General features: G+C 41.5%; 2 protein-coding genes across 5 annotated transcripts; one reads left to right on the plus strand and one right to left on the minus strand.

Annotated features, from left to right (window-relative positions):
• The first annotated feature begins 900 nt into the window (after positions 1-900).
• Positions 901-8312, plus strand: LOC129097933 (far upstream element-binding protein 2-like). Of its 3 annotated transcripts, none has more exons than XM_054606836.1 (18): positions 901-1087; positions 2889-2991; positions 3206-3265; positions 3406-3442; positions 3603-3655; positions 3787-3858; positions 3997-4054; positions 4334-4505; positions 4663-4761; positions 4845-4943; positions 5071-5173; positions 5697-5818; positions 5995-6288; positions 6378-6493; positions 6614-6702; positions 7052-7258; positions 7826-8097; positions 8226-8312. In XM_054606836.1, the coding sequence occupies exons 1-18, from the start codon at positions 959-961 to the stop codon at positions 8232-8234; spliced, it is 2094 nt and encodes a 697-aa protein (XP_054462811.1). In that variant the 5' UTR covers positions 901-958; the 3' UTR covers positions 8235-8312. The 3 variants fall into 3 exon arrangements, with proteins under 3 accessions (XP_054462811.1, XP_054462812.1, XP_054462813.1); XM_054606837.1 differs by having other exon boundaries at positions 7910-8097; XM_054606838.1 differs by lacking the exons at positions 7826-8097; positions 8226-8312 and having other exon boundaries at positions 6974-7144.
• A 3798-nt stretch (positions 8313-12110) lies between these two features.
• On the minus strand, positions 12111-25074 carry rfx1a (regulatory factor X, 1a (influences HLA class II expression)). 2 transcript variants are annotated; one of them, XM_054607444.1, is made up of 18 exons: positions 24945-25074; positions 21078-21458; positions 20468-20577; positions 20287-20382; positions 19507-19604; positions 19033-19405; positions 18125-18306; positions 17318-17437; positions 17044-17177; positions 16761-16879; positions 16370-16476; positions 16086-16237; positions 15202-15299; positions 14544-14693; positions 13895-14103; positions 12982-13135; positions 12853-12898; positions 12111-12764 (listed from the first exon to the last, which is right to left on the minus strand). In XM_054607444.1, exons 2-18 carry the CDS (start codon positions 21436-21438, stop codon positions 12604-12606), a joined length of 2670 nt encoding a protein of 889 aa, XP_054463419.1. In that variant the 5' UTR covers positions 21439-21458; positions 24945-25074; the 3' UTR covers positions 12111-12603. The 2 variants fall into 2 exon arrangements, with proteins under 2 accessions (XP_054463419.1, XP_054463418.1); XM_054607443.1 differs by having other exon boundaries at positions 18982-19405.
• Positions 25075-26595: the final 1521 nt, after the last annotated feature.

A 26595-nucleotide genomic window follows, 5' to 3' on the forward strand; every position in this document is an offset into this window, starting at 1 on the left:
CGCCGTAGTGGCTGCGGTGCCTTCATGCCTTTCGGTTCCTCTCCCGCAGCAGCTTCCGGTTCTGTCTCCTCCCGTCGCCCGTCCGCAAAAAAAATAATTAAAAAAATAAATAATAATAATAATAATAATAATTAAAAAATATATATAAATAAAAAATAATAAAAATAACAATAAATAAATAAAATAAAATAAAAATGTACAGTAAAAGAGAAGACGACAATGAAATAAAATAAATTGCTATGGAATAATTTTAATGATATAGTGGATATGTAAATAATAATGGAATGTTGTGGAACTATCCAGCCGAAATCACAAATTTAAATTTAGTGATTTTTTTAATGAAAAAAAAAAAGAATAATATGAATAATAAATGAATAATAATAATAATAATATGAATAATAATAATAATAATTAAAAAAATATATATATTCAAATAAAAAAATAATAAAAATAACAATAAACAAATAAATACAAATTAAAATAACATGTACAGTAAAAAAGAAAACAACAATGAATAAAAATAATAAAAAAGAAATGAATAATAATAATAATAATAATTAAAAAAAAAATATATATAAAAAATAATAGAAATAACAATAAATACAAAATTTAAAAAAAATTAACATGTACAGTAAAAAAGAAAACAATAATGAATAAAAATAATAAAAAAGAAATGAATAATAATAATAATAATAATAATAATAATAAAAAAATAAATAAATAAATATATATATATATATATATATAAATAAAAAATAATAGAAATATCAATAAATATATAAATACACAATTAAAAAAAGTTGGGGAAAACAGAAATCATTTTGAATGTAATGTTTTAAAAAACGCGAACACCCCTCCCGGCCGCCGTAGTGGCTCCGGTGCCTTCATGCCTTTCGGTTCCTCTCCCCGGTTCCTCTCCCCGGTTCTGTCTCCTCCCGTCGCCCGTCCGCCCGTCAGCATGTCGGAGTACAACGCGGGTCCTCCGCCGGGGTCCGGGGACCCTGCTGCGGGACAGGCCGCCCTGGGGAACGGGGCCGCAGGCGGCAAGAAGGACGCGTTCATGGACGCGGTGCAGAGGGCCCGACAGGTGAGCTAACAGGTTAGCATGGATGCTAACAGTGGAGGCAGACCATAACAAGCATGTGCACCATAACAAACCATCAACACCAGTACATGTGCAAGATTATATGCATTTAATGCAAGATTATATGCATTTAATGCAAGATTATATGCATTTAATGCAAGATTATATTCATTTAATGCAAGATTATATGCATTTAATGCAAGATTATATTCATTTAATCAAGATTATATGCAAGATTATATATCATTTAATGCAAGATTATATCCATTTAATGCAAGATTATATCCATTTAATGCAAGATTATATCCATTTAATGCAAGATTATATTCATTTAATGCAAGATTATATTCATTTAATCAAGATTATATGCATTTAATGCAAGATTATATGCATTTAATGCAAGATTATATCCATTTAATGCAAGATTATATTAATTTAATGCAAGATTATATGCATTTAATGCAAGATTATATCAATTTAATGCAAGATTATATTAATTTAATGCAAGATTATATCCATTTAATGCAAGATTATATTCATTTAATGCAAGATTATATTGCATTTAATGCAAGATTATATCCATTTAATGCAAGATTATATCCATTGCAAATGCAAGATTAATTTAATGCAAATTATAATTTAATGCAAGATTATATTAATTTAATGCAAGATTATATCCATTTAATGCAAGATTATATTAATTTAATGCAAGATTATATTAATTTAATGATTATATTAATTTAATGCAAGATTATATTAATTTAATGCAAGATTATATTAATTTAATGCAAGATTATATTAATTTAATGCAAGATTATATTAATTTAATGCAAGATAAGATTAATTTAATGCAAGATTATATTAATTTAATGCAAGATTATATTAATTTAATGCAAGATTATATTAATTGATTATATTAATTTAATGCAATATTATATTAATTTAATGCAAGATTATATTAATTGATTATATTAATTTAATGCAAGATTATATTAATTTAATGCAAGATTATATTAATTTAATGCAAGATTATATTAATTTAATGCAAGATTATATCCATTTAATGCAAGATTATATCAATTTAATGCAATATTATATGCATTTAATGCAAGATTATATCCATTTAATGCAAGAGTATATTCATTTAATGCAAGAGTATATCCATTTAATGCAAGATTATATTTGTTTATTCAACTGTGGAGGTGCATGGTTTATATAACAAATGCATGTAATAATTCATCAAACTAGCCAAGAAAAAAAATGCAACAGTGCATCAATGTATTCTAATCAGCAGAGGAGACATTTACAGGATGACAGCAGCAGAGAGTGTAAACAAGAGACATTAACAAATTATTATTATATAAAAGTATTATAAATAAGTAATAAAACAAGAAAGAATATTAAATAAGTCAAAAAAGCTAAAAAAATCATAATAAATAACTAAAAACATTACATATACAGACTAGTATTGCACAGTGTATTTATATTGCACAGATCTTTTAGTGTTACATTATAATATCTGTATAATAATAATAATAATAGTAATGATAGATATAGATGTAACATCAGCCACCTCACAAAAAGAAGAAATAAATGGAATTTAAAGCCAAATCATAGACAATAACTAATAACCAATAAACTGATAATAGAGACTAAAGATAGGACCATAATATGAGTTTAAATATATACAGAATACAGACTGTTGTAAGAAGCTCAATCCATATGTAAGTGTTGCAGGCAGAGTTGTACAATCAGTGTTTTTTCTTAGCTCAATTGTCTTTTTTTTTTTACACTTTTGTTTCAGATTGCAGCTAAAATTGGGGGCGACGCCGGTCCTGCCGTGATCAACAATGCTGCGTCGGATGACTTTGCATTCACGTCACAGAAACGACAGCTGGAGGACGCAGGTACTGGTGACCGCTGCTCGGTGTGCACGGTGTGATCTACTGATGCTCGAGGACTGTGCCTCGTTTGTCGCTTTGGACACGAGACAAATTCATTTATATTGTATATCACACTTGATGAGGGCTGTAGATGCAGAAGGTATTCTCTCTGCAGGACATGTCACACACACAGACACACATGATTGCAGTAGTTATCAGTTGTTTCCTCACCTAACAGATGAACCGGAGAGCAAGAAGCTGGCTGGAGAGAGTGACTTGGATTCAGCCAATGCATTGTGTGAGTTCAATACATGTTTATAACTCCCAGTTGACTCTATTTCATACAGACTTCCAGTTGTACAGTACTCCTGTTCCAGCAGTAGTAGTAATCCAGGACCTCTCCTTTGCTCTGTTGTCTCCCTTTCTCTCTTTTCTCAGCTATTGGTGCACAGCTCGCTGCTCTTGCACAACAAAGGTGAGAGCTCATAGCTTTCAGTTGATTGCGTATTATGTAGAAGTATTGGGCCTTTGTTTAATGCCAGTGGATATGAAAAAGATGATGGCAAAATTGCAAACAGAAATGATTTGTTGCCTCTTTTTCCTCCATTGTCATCCTCTCCTGCTGATGGTGTCAGGCCCGTCTCCAGCACAGAGGACTACAGTGTACCAGACAGCATGGTGGGACTCAGTGAGTGCAGCACGACTGTTTTTACACATATTGATGCCACTCTGTTTCTGCAATATAAGACACACGAACATATCTCCTATTGATAATGTGACCCACCAACAACCGCCCGTTTGCTCTCTCTTTGACTCCAGTTATCGGCCGTGGAGGTGAACAGATCAACAAGATTCAACAGGAGTCAGGGTGCAAGGTTCAAATAGCACCAGGTACCTTCTGCACTTCTTTAATGTTAGCCTTTAACAGTTAGCCTCAGTTTTACATTTATAGTATAGTTTACAATTCAGCATTTTCCTTTAAATGTTGATCTCATGTCACATACGTATGTACTCCATGTGTGTCTCCAGACAGCGGAGGCCTTCCAGACAGATGCGTCTCTCTCACGGGTTCCCAAGACTCCATACAGTAAGTATCAGACCGAATGTTGTTCTATGTTGAAGCATGAGAAGTTATTGCTTATGATTCAGTGGATTGTCTCTGTACTCATGTCCCCCCCAATCACAGAAGTGAGGGCATATATCAAATGTTTTTCCCAACAAGTGCTGATGCACTTAGTTTGAAGCCCGGTTCTTTTATGCCATTTTTTAAATGGGTTACCTTTAATGACACTTGCCATTATATAATCTTAATAACATGATTTTGTAAAGTGCATGTGGAGTAACTGATAAGCTTTGCTCTGGCCAGGAATGCAAAGAGACTGTTGGATGAGATAGTGTCCCGGGGGAAGGGTACATCCCCGTCTTCTTATCACGAGTCCACCAACGGGCAGAACGGCTCGGTGCATGAGATGATGATCCCAGCTGGCAAGGCTGGCCTCGTCATCGGCAAGGGAGGAGAGACTATCAAACAGCTACAGGTACAGTGCATGGCTACGACTTTTGCATTTAGAAACTCTGACTATCGTGAAGGATTTGTGCTCTCAGATAGTTTTAATAAACTCTTTTAAAAAACGTGTGTTTTCGGATTGGCAATAGATTTTTATGTGTGAATTTTTCAATCGTGTGATATTCAAGGAGCGTGCAGGGGTGAAGATGATCCTGATCCAGGACGCCTCTCAGGGACCCAACGTCGACAAGCCCCTGCGCATTATCGGAGATCCGTACAAAGTCCAGGTACACTTATGAAAACAGCTCGTCGACATTAATGTGTGGTGCTGCGTCGCCATGTATTGTAATGATCATGTTTTCCTGTTCAGCAAGCCCAGGAGATGGTGCAGGAGATCCTGAGAGAGAGAGACCACGGTGGCTTCAGTGAAAGAAATGACTTTGGCTCCAGAATGGGAGGAGGCATGGACGTGAGTTTGTGTGTGTGTGTGGGTGTGGGTGTGGGTGTGGTGTGGGTGTATGGGAGAAAGATTAGACGTGGGATTTGTTGTGTTTGGACCAAATCCAAGTTTTTACAAACGTATGTTTCCCACTCAGATCCCTGTACCAAGACACTCAGTCGGTGTGGTCATCGGGCGCAACGGAGAGATGATCAAAAAAATCCAGAATGATGCCGGAGTTAGGATACAGTTCAAACAAGGTGACGACTTTCATGATCATGGTTTCATTGATAAATATGTATATATCTCAATGTCAAGACAACATAAAAGTTTGATGTCTGATGCCACTGACACTAAGCAGATTCATAAAAAGTAACCTTAAATGACACTCACGGGGCCTCTACTGCTTTGGTCTTTTACAGAATGATAAATGCAAACAAAAGACGGCGATAACCTTTGTGAGCCTTTTCACATGAGTTTGTTTGTACAGGTCAGGTGTCACCTTGCTTTCTTTTTTGCTTTTCTATTGACTCAAGGTGCATTATTGAAATAGGTGCCTGAGTTATGGGCGTGCCTGCAAAAATCTAAGATTACAAATGAGGAACATTGTGTTGAGCGGAGTTGTTTTTGACCACTAGGAGCAGGTAGCTTACCTCCATGGACTATGTGAGGTCTTTGAGGGTATCGATTCTCAGAACTACAAGTGACCCTTCCACATTAGAATAATGTGATTCAGAATATCAAAGATAAAGCTGAATGAAGATGATGAATGATTTCTTCCAGATGACGGGACTGGTCCGGATAAAATTGCCCACATCAGTGGTCCTCCTGACCGCTGCGAGCACGCTGCCCAGATCATCAACGACCTGCTGCAGAGCATTAGGGTCAGGGAGGAGGGGCAAGGGGTATGGATCTCTCTTTCTCACATTGTCTAAAACATGCTTTTGTTCACTCTAATATACACACACCCTAAATGCAGTAAATTATCATATTCATCAGTTGTGGTTAACAGTAAATGCTTTAAAGCTTATTCGCATCAGCTGTAAAATAACATATGATGTTTCTCCCTCTCCATCCACAGGGTCCTCCAGGTCCTCCAGGCATGCCTACAGGCAACAGGGGCCGAGGTGGGGGACAAGGCAGTTGGGGGCCCCCTGGAGGGGAAATTACCTTCTCTATTCCCGCCCACAAGTGTGGCCTCGTGATTGGCCGCGGAGGAGAGAACGTTAAGTCCATCAACCAGCAGACGGGGGCCTTCGTGGAAATCTCTCGACAGCCGCCCCCCAACGGAGACCCCAACTTCAAGCTGTTCATCATCCGGGGCTCACCGCAGCAGATCGACCACGCCAAGCAGCTCATCGAGGAGAAGATTGAGGCAATTATTCGTCTTTCTTTTTGTTACAACTAGTAAAACTTTGTCTTTGTTCTTCGTTATTTGATGTGTGATTATGTCTTGTGCTCCAGGGACCTTTGTGTCACGTCGGACTGGGGCCAGGTGGACCAGGTCCTGCTGGTCCAATGGGTCCCTACAATCCCAACCCATACAACCCCGGACCACCTGGGGCGCCCGGACCACCACAGTGAGTACCACTAATGTGCAGCTGTTTGTTTAGCTGTCCAGGAGCATTTATTGGTTCATTGTAAACGTGTGATGTGATGATCCTGAGAGATTATGAACAATAAACCATTTATTTCCTCAGCGGTGGTCCTCCAGGTCCTCAGCAGTTCACCCCTCAAGGCTGGAGCAACACCTTCCAGCAGTGGCAGCCCCAGGCCCCCCATGACCCCAGTGAGTCACCTGTGACTTTTCGGGGATCGATGTTTATGTTTTCTTATTTTATTCTGGGTCAAAGCGCTTCAACCCGACTACGGGACCTTCATTCCAGGCTTTAGGTCTTAGTGTAAACCCTCCCAGTCATTTCAGATGAGTAATGCCATTCTTTCTTCTAAGTCTTAGATGGTCAACAGGAGTACTGATGGAAATGTTGTCATGAGATGCAGATGTGTTAACTTAAGCTGCTCTGGCTAACCCTGTCTCTGTTTCCCCCCTGGTCTCCAAGCCCGGTCTCCAGGCCAGTAGCAGGGCCTCACCCTCACCCTATGAGGACCTCACACCCTCCACCCTGCGTCTTTTCTAGGCAAGGCAGCAGCCAATGACCCCAATGCGGCCTGGGCGGCCTACTACGCTCAGTACTACCAGCAGCCATCAGGGGCTGTGCCAGCCCAGTACCCCGCTGACCCAGCTGGAAGTGCCCAAACGTCAGGGGACCAGACCCAGCCTGCCCAGGCGCCGGGGGGGCAGCCAGACTACACCAAGGCCTGGGAGGAGTACTACAAGAAGATGGGTGAGGCTGCATATGAACTCCATCTGAAGCTTTATCGGCTGTGATCAAGACAACGGTTGATTTGGTGGTTCAACCAGTCAAACCACAGAAAAAACAATCCGTCAATTAATGAATCAAAAACAAAAAGGAACCTGGGATTTGAATAATTGATTTGTTTTTGTCACATATCAAAGAGGTTGATTTGGAATTTAGCTGTCTGGAGTCTTTTTCTTTTTTTTTTTTACATGAGCTTCAAGCTCCCAGAATGCTGTGCTTAAATCTGTTAAACACCAGATTTAAAAAAACAATGTATCTACCATATACATTGGTTTTCAGCAGAAAAAAAGGGTTTGGGTGTTTATTTACTCTTTAACTAAAACAAAGTCAACTCAATGTTTCATATCATCCTAAATTTCTGCATTTTATTCTGGGAGAGGAGGGTGCATCACACTCTATAATCGATCAAATTTACTTTGCTGGTATGATTAATCTACATTTGTCACTTAAACACCACACTGCATCCTCAAAACCTGATTAGACTGAGAATGAAGGATGGATTTGTGACGCACTGAATGTTTTGTTCCCAAGGTGAACTACTACTGGTCCTGAAGTCAGATGAGTGTGGTGGTGAGTTGGGGTTGGGTCATGTCTCTATGTTTCTGTCACCTCTAGCCCAGGCGGGCGGCTCTGCTCCTGGAACAGCAGCTGCAGCACCAGGAGCAGCAGGCGGATCAGCATCCACACCGGGGGGCCAGCCGGACTACAGCGCAGCCTGGGCCGAGTACTACAGGCAGCAGGCCGCGTACTACGGACAGACGGGACCGGCACCCGGACAGACAGCCGCCCCACAGCCAGGACAGGTTAGTACAGCGGCTACACAAGGTTCATCTGACACACAGCTTTCAATGCGACCTCTCTGAAAACAGTTTAGAGTTATAAAAAGAAGTTTATCCTTTTTACACAAAGTGTGTGCCTCCTTGTATTTCAGACGCAGTGAGAGTTCATGGCAGAAAAGAGAGACGTGGGGAGACGATGAAGACGACCTGGTGCTTAATTCACAGGATCTAAAGGCCTCTTTTTTTTAATTTCTTGTGAGGGAAAAAAAAACAAAAAAGCCCTCAGCACCAAAACACCAACTGGATACTTTTTAATAGAAATATGAACTGAACAAACGTTCTAGTGCTTTGCAGCTGATGGGAGGGAGAAGACTGATAACCCTCCGTGACAGGTACACAGCTTCTCAACGCTTCTGTGTACTTTAAAACGTACGTACTTCTGTGTACTATAAAACGTACGTACTTTATTGCGGGGTTGCCAATAAAGCTATCTCATCTTCCTTTTATTAACTTCTTAAGACCCATTTTTAAAGCACTTCATACTCCTGTGTTATATATACTGAAACCCACTTAGCTCTTATGACTATACTCATATTGTGTATCTGGTACACGTGATAATACATCAGAGAAATACTTTTTAAAGCTTATTTGATTTGCTCAATGTTGTGACTTTTTTTTAAATGAAATTGACACTTTCCCCCTCGGCTGAAGCTTGCATGGTACTTCAACTTGTGTGCAGTTGGATTCTTTCGCTTATCTTGCAGTGTTTTGTACGAGCGTGCCTGTTTTACAGCGTGCAAATGGAATTCCACGGTGTTGATTCGTGCATGTGGGCTGACTAATTACTGCTGAAAGCTGCTAGAGGTAGACGACAAAACGCTTAAAAGTAAAGCACCTTATAAAGAGCAGGGCAACCCTTCACCTGCAGAACGGCTGCTTCTGATCGGGACGTGTCAGTTATGTGGAAATGTGTTCATTTGGGAGGCCATGACAGGTCGTGAGTCCTTGAAGGATGCAGGAGTTCTGAGTTAAGCATCTTTGTTTTGGCCTCGGATACAAATGGCTTCCCATTAACAGCCATAAATACTCACCAGTGAGAGGATCACAGCATAAAGCAGGATGTTTGGTTCATGTTGATATGATTTCAGACTTTTCTCCTTGCCTTAGTTTATTTTGCATTGTTATCACACACCATCTGCTTTTTAAGCACAAGTCCATTCTGAAGAGAGAAATATATGCTTTTTTTTTTTTATTTGGCCGATCCTCGTTATTCTGATATTGCTCGGGAACACGTACTGCTAGAGGCCGTTTGTCTTTCTGAGGTTATGTTGCTCTCTGTGGTTCAAACAGCTGAAGGTCATAACATGTACGGATACAGAGAACTACACATTCAAACCAGGCTGTGATTTAGTTTCATCTCGAGGTTGCACGCGATCGCTTTTTCTTAGTATGCTTTGGTTTTATGGATGCAAACAAGAATGTGTTGATCTTTTTCCCTTCCCACAGTCATTGTGTGCAACAGAATGAAAATGTTGTCTTCCAGTGTGTCTCACTTCAAGATATATTGTATATGTACATAAATTCAGCAATATAAGGCTGTTGGTTTTGACTTACAGAGATGTATCAGGTATGAATCTTGTATTCTGAATGGCAGCTGTGAGCTTGCCTCTGGCAGCTGTGTTGTTATTGTTAATAGATGACCACCAGCAGCAATACTCTGAATTAAATTGAGGCAAATATTGATTACTGTAAAATGTGTGTTGAACATTTTGTTGTCTTTTGTGTTCTGTTACAAACAGGATGTTCATTAAACATACAGTAGCCCTCTGTGCAGACAGAACAAAAGCACAGTTGCAATAAATCACCACTACATGTCACTGTTAGTCTTCTACTGACAGTCCTGCAAAGATCAAAACCAGATATTGACAAAAAATAAATGAGAAATCAGAAATGTATTAGTGCCGTTCCACATCAGACAAAGCCCTGCTATGTGAAACATACTGTGCTGTGGTTTCACACATTGTTGTCTGTATTTCTGTCATGCAGCATTTTACGTTCTCACGCTTCATATTGGCAACACATTTCATTTATAATTGATTTTTTAGTTTCACAACACAGACTGATGTATTTGTGGTTTCTCTTCTAGTGTCCCACTTGCACTGCAGCACAAGTGATGACCGTGAGTGTGTGAGTGCGAGCCAGAAAGCCAGTCCGTTTATCAAACAAAAGGTTAAAATAAGGAAGAATGCAGCTGCATGTCAAACCCCAACACTGTCTATCTGTTAATATTATAAATATGAGTGTACTGCAACTTCAAAGAAAATAAATATGCAGGAGGGCAATTTTAAAAATTCTTTAATTTATATCTTTAAAATTAAAAACATCTGAATTGCATTCTACCACCTCCAAAGGCACAGTCATACTTATAGCAGACCAAATTCATAAAACACTGCCACTGAACATCTTTTTTTCTCAATTAGTTTTGTACATGAGAAACAATGCACAATGAAAATGACTAAACATTTTTTTCTTACTGGGTAAACAATGGCCGTTCTGTATGCTGTAGATCTGGAGTGATGTGTACTCAGCTGTGGTAGCATTGGACTCCATTTAAAGGACGATGTGCTGGTTTGAAACAGGCAATGCTTGTTGAAAACATGAGCACTGCAGCTCTTTAAAGACATTGTATTCAAAAATACATGACATGTTTACGAAAACCCATTTTGACGAACAGTGCTTTAAGAATATGAATGTCTGAAGCAAAACAAAGCCACTGGCAGGAGGGCGGAAACACAAGTGAGATGAAAGCACAGTGGAGGGAGGTGACGGTGGAGGACTGTGCAGAAAAGAGCCATCTCACCTCTCACCTCACTGAACCACACGGTGCAGTACGAGATGTTCTGACACCTGCAGCCCCCGTTTAAAGAAACACCTAAGACTTCAAAGAAAACGAAAAAAATCAAAAGAAAATTCAGATGACTGTCAAGAGTTTTAAAGACAATATTCAATATGTGCAAAGAGGCAGGGCCTTAGCCTGTAGGTGGAAAAAAAGTCATCGGATATGATATAGGATTGATAACTGAACGTACAATCACAAAGCAATAATGCACACAAAGGTTGCTTACAATGTGTGACAACACAGCACCATACACTGCACAAGAGGTTCACTTAGTGACAACGAAATTCAAAATAGTGGATAAATATACAGTAGAATATAAGTACATCAGCGTTCTTACTCAGGCACAGTCCTCCTTAAAAACGTTGTAGGATCATTAAAAAACAATGGATTCTGGGATAAAAGCACACAGGTTTGGCACACACACACACATTGAAAGGTATATTTAAATAAGGCAGGAAAAATTATATATTAAGGGAAAATGAGGCCACAAAGGAACTTATTGTGTGGACAGGAATGAAGCACTTTGAACAAAATAAATATGACACATACGGTACCTCTCTCATGGAACCAGGTGTTCAGTTAAAGGGAGAGGATTTTTGCAGCAACTAATGGGAGCCCCAAATCCACAGCCGTAGCTTTTCTGTTTACAAGTGTGTGCAGCAGCTGCGACAGGCACTCCAAGAACACAGGAACGCTTTCTTTACAGGCAAATCAAATAAAATCAAACAGGAAATTTACAAACGTCTCCCAAATCAAAACCTGAAGGCTTTAGAAAATATCTACAGAGGAAAACAGTCAACACTTGGCGTGACTCACAACCACGCACACACATGGATAAACATGTTCAGTCAGCCTCAGTGCGCAAAACACACACACACACACACACACACACACACACACAAAGACGAACCCAGCCACAAATCCCAAACCCCCCGCTGTCCCTCAGAAATGTCTCCTTCATCCTCAAAAACACAGCTTCTGCCCAAAACAACAAAATTCAGCTGTTTACTGTTGAAGGTCAACTTTGCACCCTTCCTCCCGTAGAAGCTACCTTTATACACACACACACACACACACACACACACACACACACACACACACACACACACACACACACACACACACACACACACACACACACACACACACACACACACACACACCACAGTATTTTCAAGACCACTTTGATACGGCAGTGACAGTTTTAGGAGGATGTAGTGTGAGCAGAAGCCGCTCAGCGAGGAGACAGCGAGGCTACAGGTTGAGATGAGAGAGAGAAAGAAAAAGAAAACATGCCTGGCTGTAGTTCATTTTTTACAGATCAATACCACTGAAGGGTTAAAAAGCTTTTTGTTTCTCTCTGGACTTTGAAGCCACATCCTGTTGCAGAGCCAATGATGGGTATTGAACCAATGGTGCAACAGGTGGTTGTGCCGTCCACGCAACAGCGGTACTCAACGTTTTGATTGTGTGTGCGTGAACAAGTGGGACAGTTACAGTATGCACACACATTTACAAGATCTATATACATGTGTCGAGTGTATAAATAAGTGTTCTATGTACATCTGTGTGTGTTCATATTCAATATAATCAACACTATCAACACGCAGCGTATTAGTGTGTCGTTGCGGTTAGTTGTCGGCCGATCCGGTCGTGAAGAGGACTCTCTGGTCCATTCGGGCCAGCTTGGCGGGCGGCTCCAGAGACTCGTCTCCGAGCACGACGGCGTCCGAGGGAAGAGACAGCTCCTGACATTCGTCGTCACTCTCCTCCTCCTCTTCCTCTTCGTCTTCTGGGGATGCACATGGGAGAATGAGTTGGTAATAAGCAATGCTCCAAACACGACGGTGGTTTGTCTGGGACACAGAAACCCCCTTTACCTTTGTCAGGATCCAGCTGGTGAAGACCGCGGCCTAAACTGGCAAACTGACGGGAAGAGGGGAAAGTGTTATTATTGTAAATAAGGCGGACATTATTGAGTTCATTTATGTGTGTGTGTGCTTTGGTACCTCTCCCATGACAGCTATGGGGGTCTCCCCTTTAGCCTGGGCCACTCTGTGCTCGATCAGGTAGTACATGTACTCATCGTACAGCAGGCGGATCAAGTGAAAGGAGCCAAAGCTGGCTGCACTCCTCAGGGTCAGGTCTCTGATCACCATGGAACTGGAGAGCACAGATCAGGGCATGAAGCCGTTGGTACACGTGTATTATGTAACCGTATCACTTCTGCCCTACTGACCACAAATAGGAAGTGTTTCAGATTCACTATGACCGAGTTTAGAGCATCACGAGTCACGAGAAAGAGAGACTCACAGTGACTCCACTTAAATATTCATTCAAATAACAGAGAACTAATTCTGCTGCCTGTTTTATAATGTCTGACATTGAATTGACAAAAATGATATGAATGAATGAAACCTGAAAGTGAGTGATCAGATTATTACTGTGGTCTTTTTAATATGTTCTCACACCTTCCATGTGGTTCTGTCAGAGTTTCTCCTGGTTAATTACACTGATTTCATTTCCTCTGTATCAGTGATGAAGGTTGAGATAAAACATGTACTACAGCGATCTTTGAAGGTGGTGAAAGCATTCCTCTCTCTCTCTCTCTTTCTGTGCACGTTTTACCATGTGCTTCTGGCTTCAGTCACATGACTTCTTAAGGATCACGACAGCTGATAATGTGCAACTAAACTGCTTCTCATCTGCCATGAATTAGCAGCAGTGGAAGCTATGTTGTTACTTGTGGTCAGGATTTTATTCGTCTGTTTTGTGAATTTAAATCACACCCTTCACACATAACAGTGATTAGTGACTGTAAGCAGAGTATTTGCTCATTTACTGTGTAACAACTTGTAGTTAAATCTGACCGTAGACAAAGTAAAATGAAAACTAGACTGTACAAAATGTCTCCCATCACACCTGTAAAAGGACCACTTGAGTAGGAAGAGCTTGGCGGCCTTGGGGAAGGCGGGGCTCTGCTGGTAGGGCTTTAGCACCTGGGAGACGACGCCGTCCAGCCACGCAGCCCACTGCTCCAGGGAGTTCTGCTGCTGGAGGGTCAGCTTGAAGTCCTGCTCCAGCCGCTGGACCACACGGTCTTCACACCGGCACACCCACGAAGCCTGCTCCTGCAAAGGGTTAACAGGATGTGTCAGGAAGGAACAGTCACACCCGACCAGCAGAGGGCAGCGGGGAGACTTAAAGTTTCGACGGACTATCCTTGAAACAGAAGACTCAATTTGTCTTTCACATGACACTAAATCAGTCCCAGGTTCAGGGCTCTGTGTCTAACCACGTACTCTTCACTCACTGGAGGAAGAGGAAACACAATGAGTTTCTGAGAAAAAGCAAGAGGGCTTTTTTTTTTTTTTTTTTTTTTTTTTTTTTTTTTACATCACCTTGATAGGAAAGCTGCAGAAAAAACAGAATGCTTGATTCTGTGACTGAAACCACAAGCTACAGCAGAAATGGTTGCATACACACAACACTAAAACCTATGCAGGGTTAAAACCACAAACACCTTCATGTGAGGCGACGTGAGTGCTCAGCGTTCAGAGGCTAAACCAACCTGGACGTTAGCGAAGTCGACGCGGTTGAGGTCGGAGAGCATCTGGTTGATCTGAGCCGTGTTCTGGAGGACAGCGCGGGCCGCCTGGGCGAGGTGGTTGAGACTGGTGTAGCGACGCAGCGTCTGGGCAAATGCATTGGCTGATGTTACCTGAGAGGCCACAAGGAGAGACGGATGAAAGGGCATCAAAAATATAAAGTTAACAAAAGGCAAACATGCATAAAATATCTCTATAAGCTAATGTAACAGGTTTTTGGGGAGGTGAGCAATGTATGTTCAGCTCTGGCCTCGGCCTTAATGAGCAGAGGAGGCATTTCATTGATCAAGTGTTACATTATGACGTTGTATCTTCCCTTAAGCACATAAACTGGTCCATTTATACTGGTTGAAAAAGAAATTGAGGGTTTCCAAAAGGAATAATTGTTATTTTCTACAATTAAAGATTTGCATGATTTAGCTGGCAAATATTTGGACTGTATTTCACGTAAAATCAGCTTTAGTGCCTTTTAGTTTTGCACTTTAAGTTCAATGTATCACATCTAACAGTTTCTGAATCAGTCTCAGCAAAAGATTTCATAAAGGCTGAAACTGCAGGCCGCTTCATGGCTCAGGAGACATGTTGTTGCTCCAACTGCAAGCTAATCCAAGGGGAGCGTACCTTGATGCGGACCATTTCTTCCGGGATGTTCATCATGGCGTTGGTCAGCCAGCTCTCAAGGCTCTTGGCAAAGTTGCGGATGGCTTGAGTTAAGGCACCTGTGGGCAGCAAGGGAAAAGAGGATTAAAGACTTTAATACTGGTCGCTTCAGAGTATGTTTCCATTTTTCTGTGTCCTGAGAATGTACCAGGAGAAAGGATTATCAAACACCTGGCGGACATAGCTACGTTTCTGCTGGAGAAACAGATTTATTTTCCATGTGCATGACCAGATTTCCAATGTGATTCAAATTTCCATGGAAGACAAACACCTAGGGCATGGAAATATTTATCTGGCAGCAGTACAGCAGAATGGAAGGAAAGATCCTCTTCTTAGTTCAAAGTAATTCAAATCAAAGTCTGACTAAAACCAAAAGAATGAAGTCTTAACTCTGAGTCAGTGTCCACAGAAGAAGGAAAACTTTACCACAGAGTCCATCATTCCAAATGTTTCAACCAGGAGAAAGTCACTTCCCCCAGAATAGTAGAATTGTTTGTATATGTCAAATATCCAGTTTGTTCCCATATGTGTAAATATTTAAATTTGGCAGTTAAAGAATGGCTCTCTATGTTTATATACTGTAGATATGGATACATGTGCTTTAATGGCACCTGTTATTATTATTGTCACAACTACCAAAACAAATGTATCAATGTATCAAATGTGGTCAAATTCCAAATGAAAAGTCAGGAAAATACTTATTTTTTATAAGTATTGTATTTTGACTTTTCAGTATGGTCACTTTTGAGGTAAAAGTATTGTCATACGATATTTCACTATGTGCACATTACTCTGCACCATACTGTGTGTCAGACTGCATTATCACACTCCTTATAAAGCCTTACTGGGGATGGGCCTGAGGACATCAGGGATGAGGATCTCCACCAGACCCTGGTACAGGCTGTTGTCACAGTCTCGGCTCCAGCGCAGCACCGGATCATACTTGCAGAGGATCACCAAACAGGACTTAGGGAGGCGCTTCTCTGACTCGTCATGACTGCCAACACACATGCACGCCAGTTTGAATTACCTGCATTCTGTATAAAACTGCTACTGCACTCGGAGAATCTTCTTAATTTAGTTTAGGACTGAATTTGGAATATTTCCCTATAAAGTGTTGAGCACTCACACAGCCAACGTGGCATCTCCAGCCTGACTCTGGCTGAACCTCCAGAAGGTCTTCCACAGAGTTTCCACCAGAGTAAACTGCAGGTTGACCATCACATCTAGTATGGCCTGAAGGAACACACAGAGCACGTCGTAAACATACAAGACTGAGCACATTCAGATGATCACAACCTTGTTTTGTTGGCTTTTGGTACTTTTGAATCCATTTTCTCCCTCAGCTGTCTAACAGCATGTTTTCTTTTCCATTTTTCAGTGAGTTGTCCTACACTATAAGTCACACAGGTTTCTTTCATTTAAAGTGGACTTCCACTGTCCCAATAACAACTAGATAGAAAACTCATAAATACTCAATGGCTGCCCGCCAGCTAGCAGATTACCTTCCATTCACTTACCTCACAGTGCTCCCTGTACAGCAGCTGGAAGCTCTTTATGTGCTCCAGCTCAATGCCCTCTGGCAGAGACTTCCCCTGGAGGTCGATGTCTGGGAAATCTGGGAGAGCTCGGGATGCATCTGGAACACAAGAACACTGGAAACTCAAAGAGAAATCCGATTTTTACCATATCGAACTGTAAATAATATTGTATTATACTGAATATTGTATGTATATTGTATTTTTACAATATTACCATCACTTTCATACGTTTAGGTATATGTTCACTGTTCACTTTACTGACCTAGGAACTGTTGGTACTGCTGAACCTGGGTGCTGATGTCCACCTGCCCGGACCCCTGCTGCTGTTGCTGCTGCTGGCCTGCTCCTGCTGCTGTGCCATTGGTCAGTCCCTCTACTTTATGCACAGGCTTCAACCTGATAGGTCCAGGAATAAAGTACATATGATAGGGTAGATTAAACATTCAGATCTCCACAAAAATGATAAATAATGAAGTGAAACAAAGTGACAAGTCTGTCTTATCAATGGTGATGAGAGACAATAGATGTGTGTGCACCTCTGTTTCTGTGAGAAGGGCTGCTGCCTCATGGCCAGATGTTGCTGGTCTTCCATCAGGCGGAGAAGTGAAGAGCCCGCCTTGATCCTCAGCCCATAGTAGTGGTATTTAGAATTACCCCTGTCAGGAACATAATATATGCTTTTACATAAAACTTTACGAATCTGTATCTCCCGTAGTAAATCTATAGAGAGGGTTTACGTTGTCTATATAAACCTGTGGTAACTCCCCCTCAGCTACATAATGTCCATAGACTCAATACTGACCGATTAAACTATATCTTTAATTTCATAAAATACAATAACCATCATATCATATTGTTTAATCAAACCCATATTACAAAATCTCACTTGCTCACTCTCCCCTCCTTTATGAAGCTCACACCCACACACACGCTGTCGGCCTTCATCTCTGCCCACATTTATTCCTACACCAGGCGAACATTTTGCAATGCTCGAAGGGCTCTATTGATTTTCCCACTAAAATCACCATATTTCTCCTATAGGGTGTCCTGATGGGTGTCCACTAATGAGGTCTAAATGCATATGGATCACAGAGTGTGTATAAAGAGGGTGTCTGTGCTACTGATGTGCATCTCTGCTGTAAGGAGACGTGTTTCTCTCTGTGATATCCAACACTTTATATATATCAAACACATAAAAAATCTGCACATTAGCAATGGTATCAACACAAACAACCCTGTCAAGTCAGCTGTGTAGGAAAGGGGAATGAATGGGTGGTGTGTGTTTGCACCCCTATGTGTGTTTATGGACGATCACGTCTTCTTTACATGATGACCCGTCTTACCGTGTGCCGAGGCGTCGTGTGCGTAGCCCCATGAACACAGATCTAATGAGTTTCCCGAAGGACGCAGCATTAACAGGCTCTAGTTTCTGCTCCTGGCAGTGCAGCAGGTAGTGGCAGTAGAGGGTGGAACGTGGCAGACTCACTCCTTCCGCTGTCTCATAGTTGTCCAGCAACCACTGTACCTGACACACAGGCAATGAAAAAAGAAAACAGCTGGTGCAGTTAGCAAAGCTAATAGATACAAACAGAAAACACACTTTAATACATGTACACACAAAGACAGGCATTCTTATTTGCTAAGGCATAACTATCATAATTCAGTTATACAGTACATGCGATCACATGGATTCACATTTAGTTTGTCGATCCTTTGGGAATGAAAACACGAATACATTTGTTTGCGTGCCGTGGCATACAAATTTGGTATGCAATGAATTCATGACCTGCAATACTGATGGGATGTTTGCCAAACATAGGTTGGTAACCATTATCATATGGGGTTCAATAGGATGAATTTGGGATGAACAATATATTTTTGGGGCATTTCAGGCAGATTAAAAACGCCCCTCATCACATGCACTGTTATGATATGGAAATGATGAGGCCATGGTTTTGTTTTCTTTCGGGAGGAAACCACAGTTAAAAATACTGTTTGCTACCACACATTTGAATGTGATCAATACTCAGAGTATTGTTTCACCCACAGCTAACATTTCCTGGTCCTGATAAGAATCTCAACATTTTTAATTGTGCTTCCCACAAGACAAAACTATGACGTCATCAGTATGCGCCACCAAAGGGTTGTGGGGATGAGTACAAAACGAGAAGAAACTCCTGCGCTTGGCGCCTCTGCATACCTTCTTGTCTGCCGACGGCACGCTACCCTCCTCGCCCTCTGTAATACTCACAGTGGCTGGGGAGGCGCGGGCGTTGTGAGAGTAGTTCTGACTGTTGCCAGCTGCCCCTCCGCTGCTGCTGCCCAGCATGTAACCCCCCTGGATCACATAGCTGCCTGCTGCGCCACCGTTGGTGCCTGCCCCTTCCCCTGCCCCATTGGTGGTGCCACCTGCGGTCACCACGCTGGCCCCTCCCCCGGCTGCACTGGTGGGCTGGGCTACAAACATGGACACGGACCCTGTTGTGCCAGCGGTGACAGAGACGGTCAGAGGTGTGCCAGGGGTGGAAGCCTGTGAGACTGAGGTTGGCTGACCTTCATAATACTGGGCAGCTGTGGTCTGGGTGTACAGGGGGGTGTCAGTGTAGGGAAAGGCGCTGGAACGGCTGGATGAAAGACATGAAAGGATGAGTTAGTCAACTATCAAAAGTGATAACAATCTGTCTGGACATGAGTTAGCTACTGATAGACACAATTTTGTTCTAACATGGTGCTGGTGGTGTAGTTGGCCTCTCCTCCTTCCACATACTGCACTTGATTGGCGTACACATGTTGCACTGGCACGGGTGTGAGCTGCTGCTGGACCTAAGGAGTGAGCACACACACACACATACACAAAAATCAAATCAGTCCGTGTATGCTCAGTTAAACCACATCAACTGTATCATGCCTGACAATCCTCCTAACATCTTCATTTACAGTTTCATTTGAAATGAGATCTTACGTTTCTTAGCTACAGACATATTCTCTGTTCTCTTGACTATATAGCAGCAGTCACCCTTGTGTCCCTGACCTACTTGGAAAGCAGTAGCTGTAGCTTGTGAAGGAGGCTGATCGAAGCCTGAGCCTGTGACTGCAGACTGGGCTCCTCCTATCTCTTTCTCAGCATGCACAGCGAACAAGTGCAGTGACTGGTAATACTGAAGGAGGTCCAAGGGGAGGTAGAGGGGCTTGCTGCAGCATTCTCTTATGTAGTCTGCTGATACGGAGGCCTGGAACTCTGGCTCTCCTACCTCATGTCGAAGCTGCCATTCTTCTAGATTTCTATCCCTGACTAACGCTGTCTCCTCAGTGCAAGGGAGGAACTGGAACCCACAGAAGCACGTTCGACCACAGACGTCATTAGTTGGCTAATACCAAGCCGAAATGTGAGGAAGTTGGAAAGTTTTGGTGTCATATGTGATCGTCTTTTGTTATTGTGAGACATCACGTTTGACCACCAATGACGAACTGTGTTACTGTGTGTGTGTGTGTGCGTTTGACTTACTTCCTGGCTGATATGAACAGGCTGTAGACTGGTGACACTGAGCTGAGTGCCTGGCTCAGTCTTGGCTATCTGAGAGGTGGCCTGCACCACTGACCTCTGCAGAGATAAAGATGGTACATATTTTTAACGGTCAAGGAAACATTTATTCCATAATGTGTTTGTGTGTACATGCATATATTACCTGTTGACCAGCCTGTACCTGCTGAACAACCTGTGTGGGAACTCCTGTTTGCACCACAGCTGGAGGGGGGCTAGAGTCTGACAAGCTGTCACTTGAGTGAAGGGAGCCCTCTTAAGGACACAGAGGGAACATAAATACATTCACAAGTTGGTGACTTTATGTTATTTTCATTATGTTGTGGGGCAATTTTTGAAAGTGCCCCATTCGTTCATTCCACCACTAGGGCAAAGTTTCAAACTTAGTCATGATGGTTAGTTTCTAAACAATGAACCCAGAACAGCAAATTGTGAAGCGAGACAACTAAAGTGTTTATTTTAATATGTGAAAGTATATCTTAGTTCTACAATTACGATCTTTAAACTTTGAAGTATTTTGAACTTACTGCCCTTAAGAAAATACAGTGATATTCACTTTGATATATCCCACTCTTTAGGATATATAGTTGTGTTTATAAACCATATCTAGAAAATGAGACATTTCAAAAGTCAACATTATAAGACACACGTTTTTAAGCAACTCCAATAATATGTAGTAACCACTAAAATATTCAATAATTCAGTAGAGGACTGCTTCTCCCCCAATGGAATGGTTTGCAAAGTTCAGCCCTTACCTGTGACTGTAACGACGATGTACTGAGGAGTGCTTTGGGAATTTCCAGACTGTGTGGGAGAGCCCTGGATCTCTGCAGTCACATACTGTGTCTGAGGAGGCTGGGCCTGGGCTGTGGACTGGGCTTGACTCCCATCTGCAGGCTTGGGAGTTGGGATGGAGGTGGCTTGATCGGTGGGAGTAGTTTGGCCTGTGGGTGTGACAATAGTGGGAGTGGCCACGGTAGTCTGAATCTCCGCCAGAAACTGAGGTGCGGTTGCAGGGCTGGAACTGGCATCAGGTTGCCCCGCTGTCACAGCAACACCAGCCCCCTGGGGTTGGGCTGCCGGCTGGATCTCACCCACGTAGCCTGAAGTGGCCATTACAGGAGCTGGGAATCACACTAGGAAAAAGAAACTAGTGATTAGTTACACATGTCTGTTATATAAGAGATGCTATGAATGCTCTAGTATGAGTTCCATGACGACTTTGGGCTTTTCTATTTGGTTAGAAGAGCCTCACGTCATTTGGTATTTAGAGTATTTGTATAATCATTCAGATTCAAACAGGGCAGGAGACAGAGATCTAGTCAGAGGTTTAAAGGTAAGACAGATACAAGTCCCAACTTTTTGAGGTTGGAACAATTGTCATGAATAACAGCTTTTAGCATAATATAACTTCTGAAATGTTTAACTCGCAGTACAGAGTAATACATTCATATTTTTGAGTAAGCTGTCAAACTTGTAAAATGACATGGGCAATGCTTAAACATGAGGCAAGTGATGTTCTTTTGCAGGATCCTTCAATAATGTTAGTGGAAAAGAATGATTAACATCAGACGCCACATACACACACACTTTTTTTTTCTTTTTAAGTATTGCTGTAGCTGACCTGTTGGTGGTGCAGCTGATGTGAAGATGTGGTGGGGGGATGGAGCATTTACAAGAACAAACATTTTGGTATCTCATTACCTGTAACCACACAGTTATGCCCGTAGCACAAACTGGGAAAGTCCCTAACCACATGGGACTACTACTGCATGTAATAATGCGTTATGTCACAGTCCATTACGGGGATACATGTTCACTGTGCCCTTATTATTAGTTATACATTTTAATACAATAGCCTTGATACTAACTTATACACCTCGCTTCCTTGTTTCACTGAAAACAGATAGCACAGAGGAAGGGAATTATTGAGACACCGAAATGTTTGTTTTTGTAAATGCTCCACCCCCCACATCAGCTGCACCACCAACAGGTCAGCTACATCAATCGCCCCAAGTTCTCCCACACAACTTCCCTTCTCCGTTCTCTACACTGGCTCCCTGTAAGAGCATCCAGCTACAGACTCTGGTGCTAGCCTACAGGGCAGTGAGAGGAACAGCTCCTTCCTATCTCCAGGCCTTGGTCAAGCCCTACACCCCCCCCGACCACTCCTCTCTGCTGCCTCGGGCGACTGGTTGCCCCGTCGCTCAGAGGTCCCTGCGGCCGATCCACCCGGTCACAGCTTTTTTCTGTCCTGACCCCTCAGTGGTGGAATGAACTCCCCACTGACCTCAGGACAGCAGAGTCACTGCCCATCTTTAAACTCACCTCTTCAAGAAGTACTACCCTGAGCCTTCCTCGTAGCACTTATCGCATTCGTATTAGTTTGTTGCACTTATTGCATTCGTACTAGTCTGTTGCACTTATTGTATTCATACTAGTTTGTTGCACTTATTGTATTCATACTAGTTTGTTGCACTTATTGTATTCGTATTAGTCTGTTGCACTTATTGTTTGTTGCACTTATTGTATTCGTATTAGTTTGTTGCACTTATTGCATTCGTATTAGTTTGTTGCACTTATTGTATTCATACTAGTTTGTTGCACTTATTGTATTCGTATTAGTTTGTTGCACTTATTGTATTCGTATTAGTTTGTTGCACTTATTGTATTCGTATTAGTTTGTTGCACTTATTGTATTCGTATTAGTCTGTTGCACTTATTGTATTCGTAGTAATTTGGTTCTGCACTATACTTTTGCTCTGATTTATGCTCCTAGATGCTTGTTTAAGAAAGGAGATGCACTTATGACTTCTGGTGACTAGTAGTTCTCTTGAATACCTATGTTGAATACACTTATTGTAAGTCGCTAAATGACTGTAATGTAATGTAATACTTTGTGTGTGTGATGTGAATCATTCTTTTCCACTATTGAGAAATCCTGCAAAAAGAAACATCACTTGCATTAAAGTTAAAAATGCTTTTTCAAAACTAAACAGCTTTTATAAACCCTGATATTTGTCAATATGTAATAAGAAACGTTATTACACATCTATAACCTGTGAGGGAACAGGTTGAACTGGCACCTGCAGAAACACCCTCTCTGGCCACGCCCCCTCTCTGGTATTCGTATTAGTTTGTTGCACTTATTGTATTCATATTAGTTTGTTTCTGTACTTTTGCTCTGGTTTATGCTTTTAGATGCTTGTGTAAGAAAGGAGATGCACTTATGACTTCTGGTGACTAGTAGTTCTCTTGAATACCTATGTTGAATACACTTCCTGTAAGTCGCTTTGGATAAAATAATGTAATGTATTCCACTATTGAGAGATCCTGCAAAAAGAAACATCACTTGCCTTAAAGTTAAAAATGCTTTTTTTCAAAACTAAACAATTGTCAATATGTAATAAGAAACGTTATTACACATCTATAACCTGTGAGGGAACATGTTGAACTACACTGGCACCTGCAGAAACGCCCTCTCTGGCCACGCCCCCATCTCTCTCTCCCCTCTATCTGACCACGCCCCTATATATCTGCTCCCCTCTTTCTGGTCACCAGGGGCGGCTGTGGCTCAGTGGAGAGCAGGGTCGTCCCCCAATCAGAGGATCGGCGGTTCGATCCCTGGCTCCGGCAGTCCATGCCAGTGTGTCCTTGGGCAAGACACTTAACCCCAAATTGCTCCTGCAGGCTGTTCCTGCGGTGCATGTATGTGTGTGAATGTTAGTTAGAGTCCTGATGGGCAGGTGGCACCTTGCATGGTGGCTCCTGTCATCAGTGTATGAATGGGTGTGAATGGGTGAATGATTAGTAATGTAAAAAGCGCTTTGAGTGGTCGGAAAACTAGAAAAGCGCTATACAAGTACAGTCCATTTACCATTTACCTCTATCTGGCCACGCCCCTGTCTCTGACCACGCCCCCTATATATGGTCCCCTATCTATCTGACCCTCTATATCTCTGACCACGCCCCTATTCCAGGTCACATATCGGTGGCCACGCCCCTATCTCAGGTTCCATATATGACCACGCCCCATCTATGGTCCGGCCCTGGTATATAGCCACGCCCCCCTCACAGGTCCCTACATATGGCCACGCCCCCTCTATGGCCCCTATGACCCCGGTATATAGCCACGCCCCCTCTCACAGGTCCCTACATGTGGCCACGCCCTCTCTCTGGCCACGCCCCTCACGTGTAAACCTCCGCCACACCATCTCCACAATCAATCACCAATAATCAACAATCAATACATTTACCACGTGTTGTCCCTGCTCACCCCCCCCAAAAAAAAACACCCCGTGCGCGTGCTCCACGTGCGTGCACGCGCCTGTCGTGCCCGCTGTGACGCTAACGCTAAAGCTAACGCTAACTGGTCCAACAAGCCGCCATTTTGTGCCTTTTTTTTGCATTTGACATCGCCATAACAACGGCCCTGCTCGTGTCCGCGGCGTCACCCGACCGAGCAGCGAGACACGAGACAGAGACACCCCCCTCTACCCCCCCTTCCTCCTCCCCCCACACCTAGCTTAGCATGCTAACCTCGGCTAGCCTGCTAAGCTAACAGAAACATCACATTTTCCCTGAACGGACGTTAAACACGTGATCGGCGTTGGGAGCGTCACCTCTGTGTCCACGTGGGGGGTTTTCCCGGTTAAATGTCTTCTTTTTATTTTTTATGGCGGATTCGGTTGTTGTTGTTGTTGATTCTCGTTGCTGGGCTCTTGTCGCCAGGGCTACCGTGGCTATGGCGCCTCGTCCTCACCAGGGCAACTGTTGCTACCCACCCGCCCCCTCCCCCCGCCTCCTCCTCCCCATCCTGCGCTCTGATTGGCTGAGCGCTGCCGGGCGGTCTTAAAGGGACAGGCACCAGAGCGCTGCTCAGAGGGACCCACATGTACTGAGGATGGTTTCAGGAATAACATAACATAACATAACATAACATAACATAACATAACATAACATAACATAACATAACATAACATAACATAACATAACATAACATAACATAACATAACATAACATAACATAACATAACGTGACATAACATGTACATGAGGATGGTTTCATAAATAACATAAACATCAACATAGGATAACATAACATAACATAATAACATAACATAACATAACATAACATAAACAACATAACATAACATAACATAACAACGTGACTCATGTACTGAGGATGGTTTCAGGTTTATCTGAGGATTTGTGGAGGGTGTTTATCATGTCTTATCATATTTTATCATATTCATAACTATAACAAAACATAACATAACAACATAAGATAAGATAAGATAACATAACATAACATAAGATAACATAAGATAACATAACAACATAAGATAACATAACATAAGATAACATAACATAAGATAACATAACATAACATAAGATAACATAACATAAGATAACATAACAACATAACATAAGATAACATAAGATAACATAAGATAAAGATAAGATAACATAAGATAACATAAGATAACATAAGATAACATAACATAAGATAACATAACATAAGATAACATAACAACATAAGATAACATAACATAAGATAACATAACATAACATAAGATAACATAACATAACATAACATAACATAAATAACATAAGATTTATAACATAACATAACATAAGATAACATAAGATAACATAACAACATAAGATAACATAACATAAGATAAGATAACATAACATAAGATAACATAACATAAGATAACATAACATAAGATAACATAACAACATAACATAAGATAACATAAGATAACATAACATAACATAACATAAGATAACATAACATAACATAACATAGAGACATAGTACCATCAAAAGTTTGGACACACCTTCTCATCAATGTTTTTTCTTTATTTTTTTTTAACATTGTAGATAATATTGAAGACATCCAAACTATGAAGGAAACATAAGAATTAACTCAACAAACAAATGCTCAACAAACCAGAATATGTTTTATATTTTAGATTCTTCAAAGTAGTTGAATGAGAAGGTGTGAACAAACTTTTGACTGGTACTGGAGTAAAAAACAACAACATCAAAATAAGTATTATAAATAAGCAAATGAGCAATACAAAAACAGTCAAAAACAGTAAAGAATCCACAGTAACTGAAATATTATATATACAGACAGAAACTATTATAACTATTGTATTGCACAGTGTATTAGTGTATTAGATTCTGTCTAGTGTCATGTGGTCTGCTGGGAGCAGATAAGATAAGATAAGCAGCAGGAAGGAAGGACCTGTGGTAAGATCCT

This window comes from Anoplopoma fimbria, chromosome 11, assembly GCF_027596085.1.
Source record: "Anoplopoma fimbria isolate UVic2021 breed Golden Eagle Sablefish chromosome 11, Afim_UVic_2022, whole genome shotgun sequence".
NCBI classification, from domain to species: Eukaryota; Metazoa; Chordata; class Actinopteri; order Perciformes; family Anoplopomatidae; genus Anoplopoma; species Anoplopoma fimbria.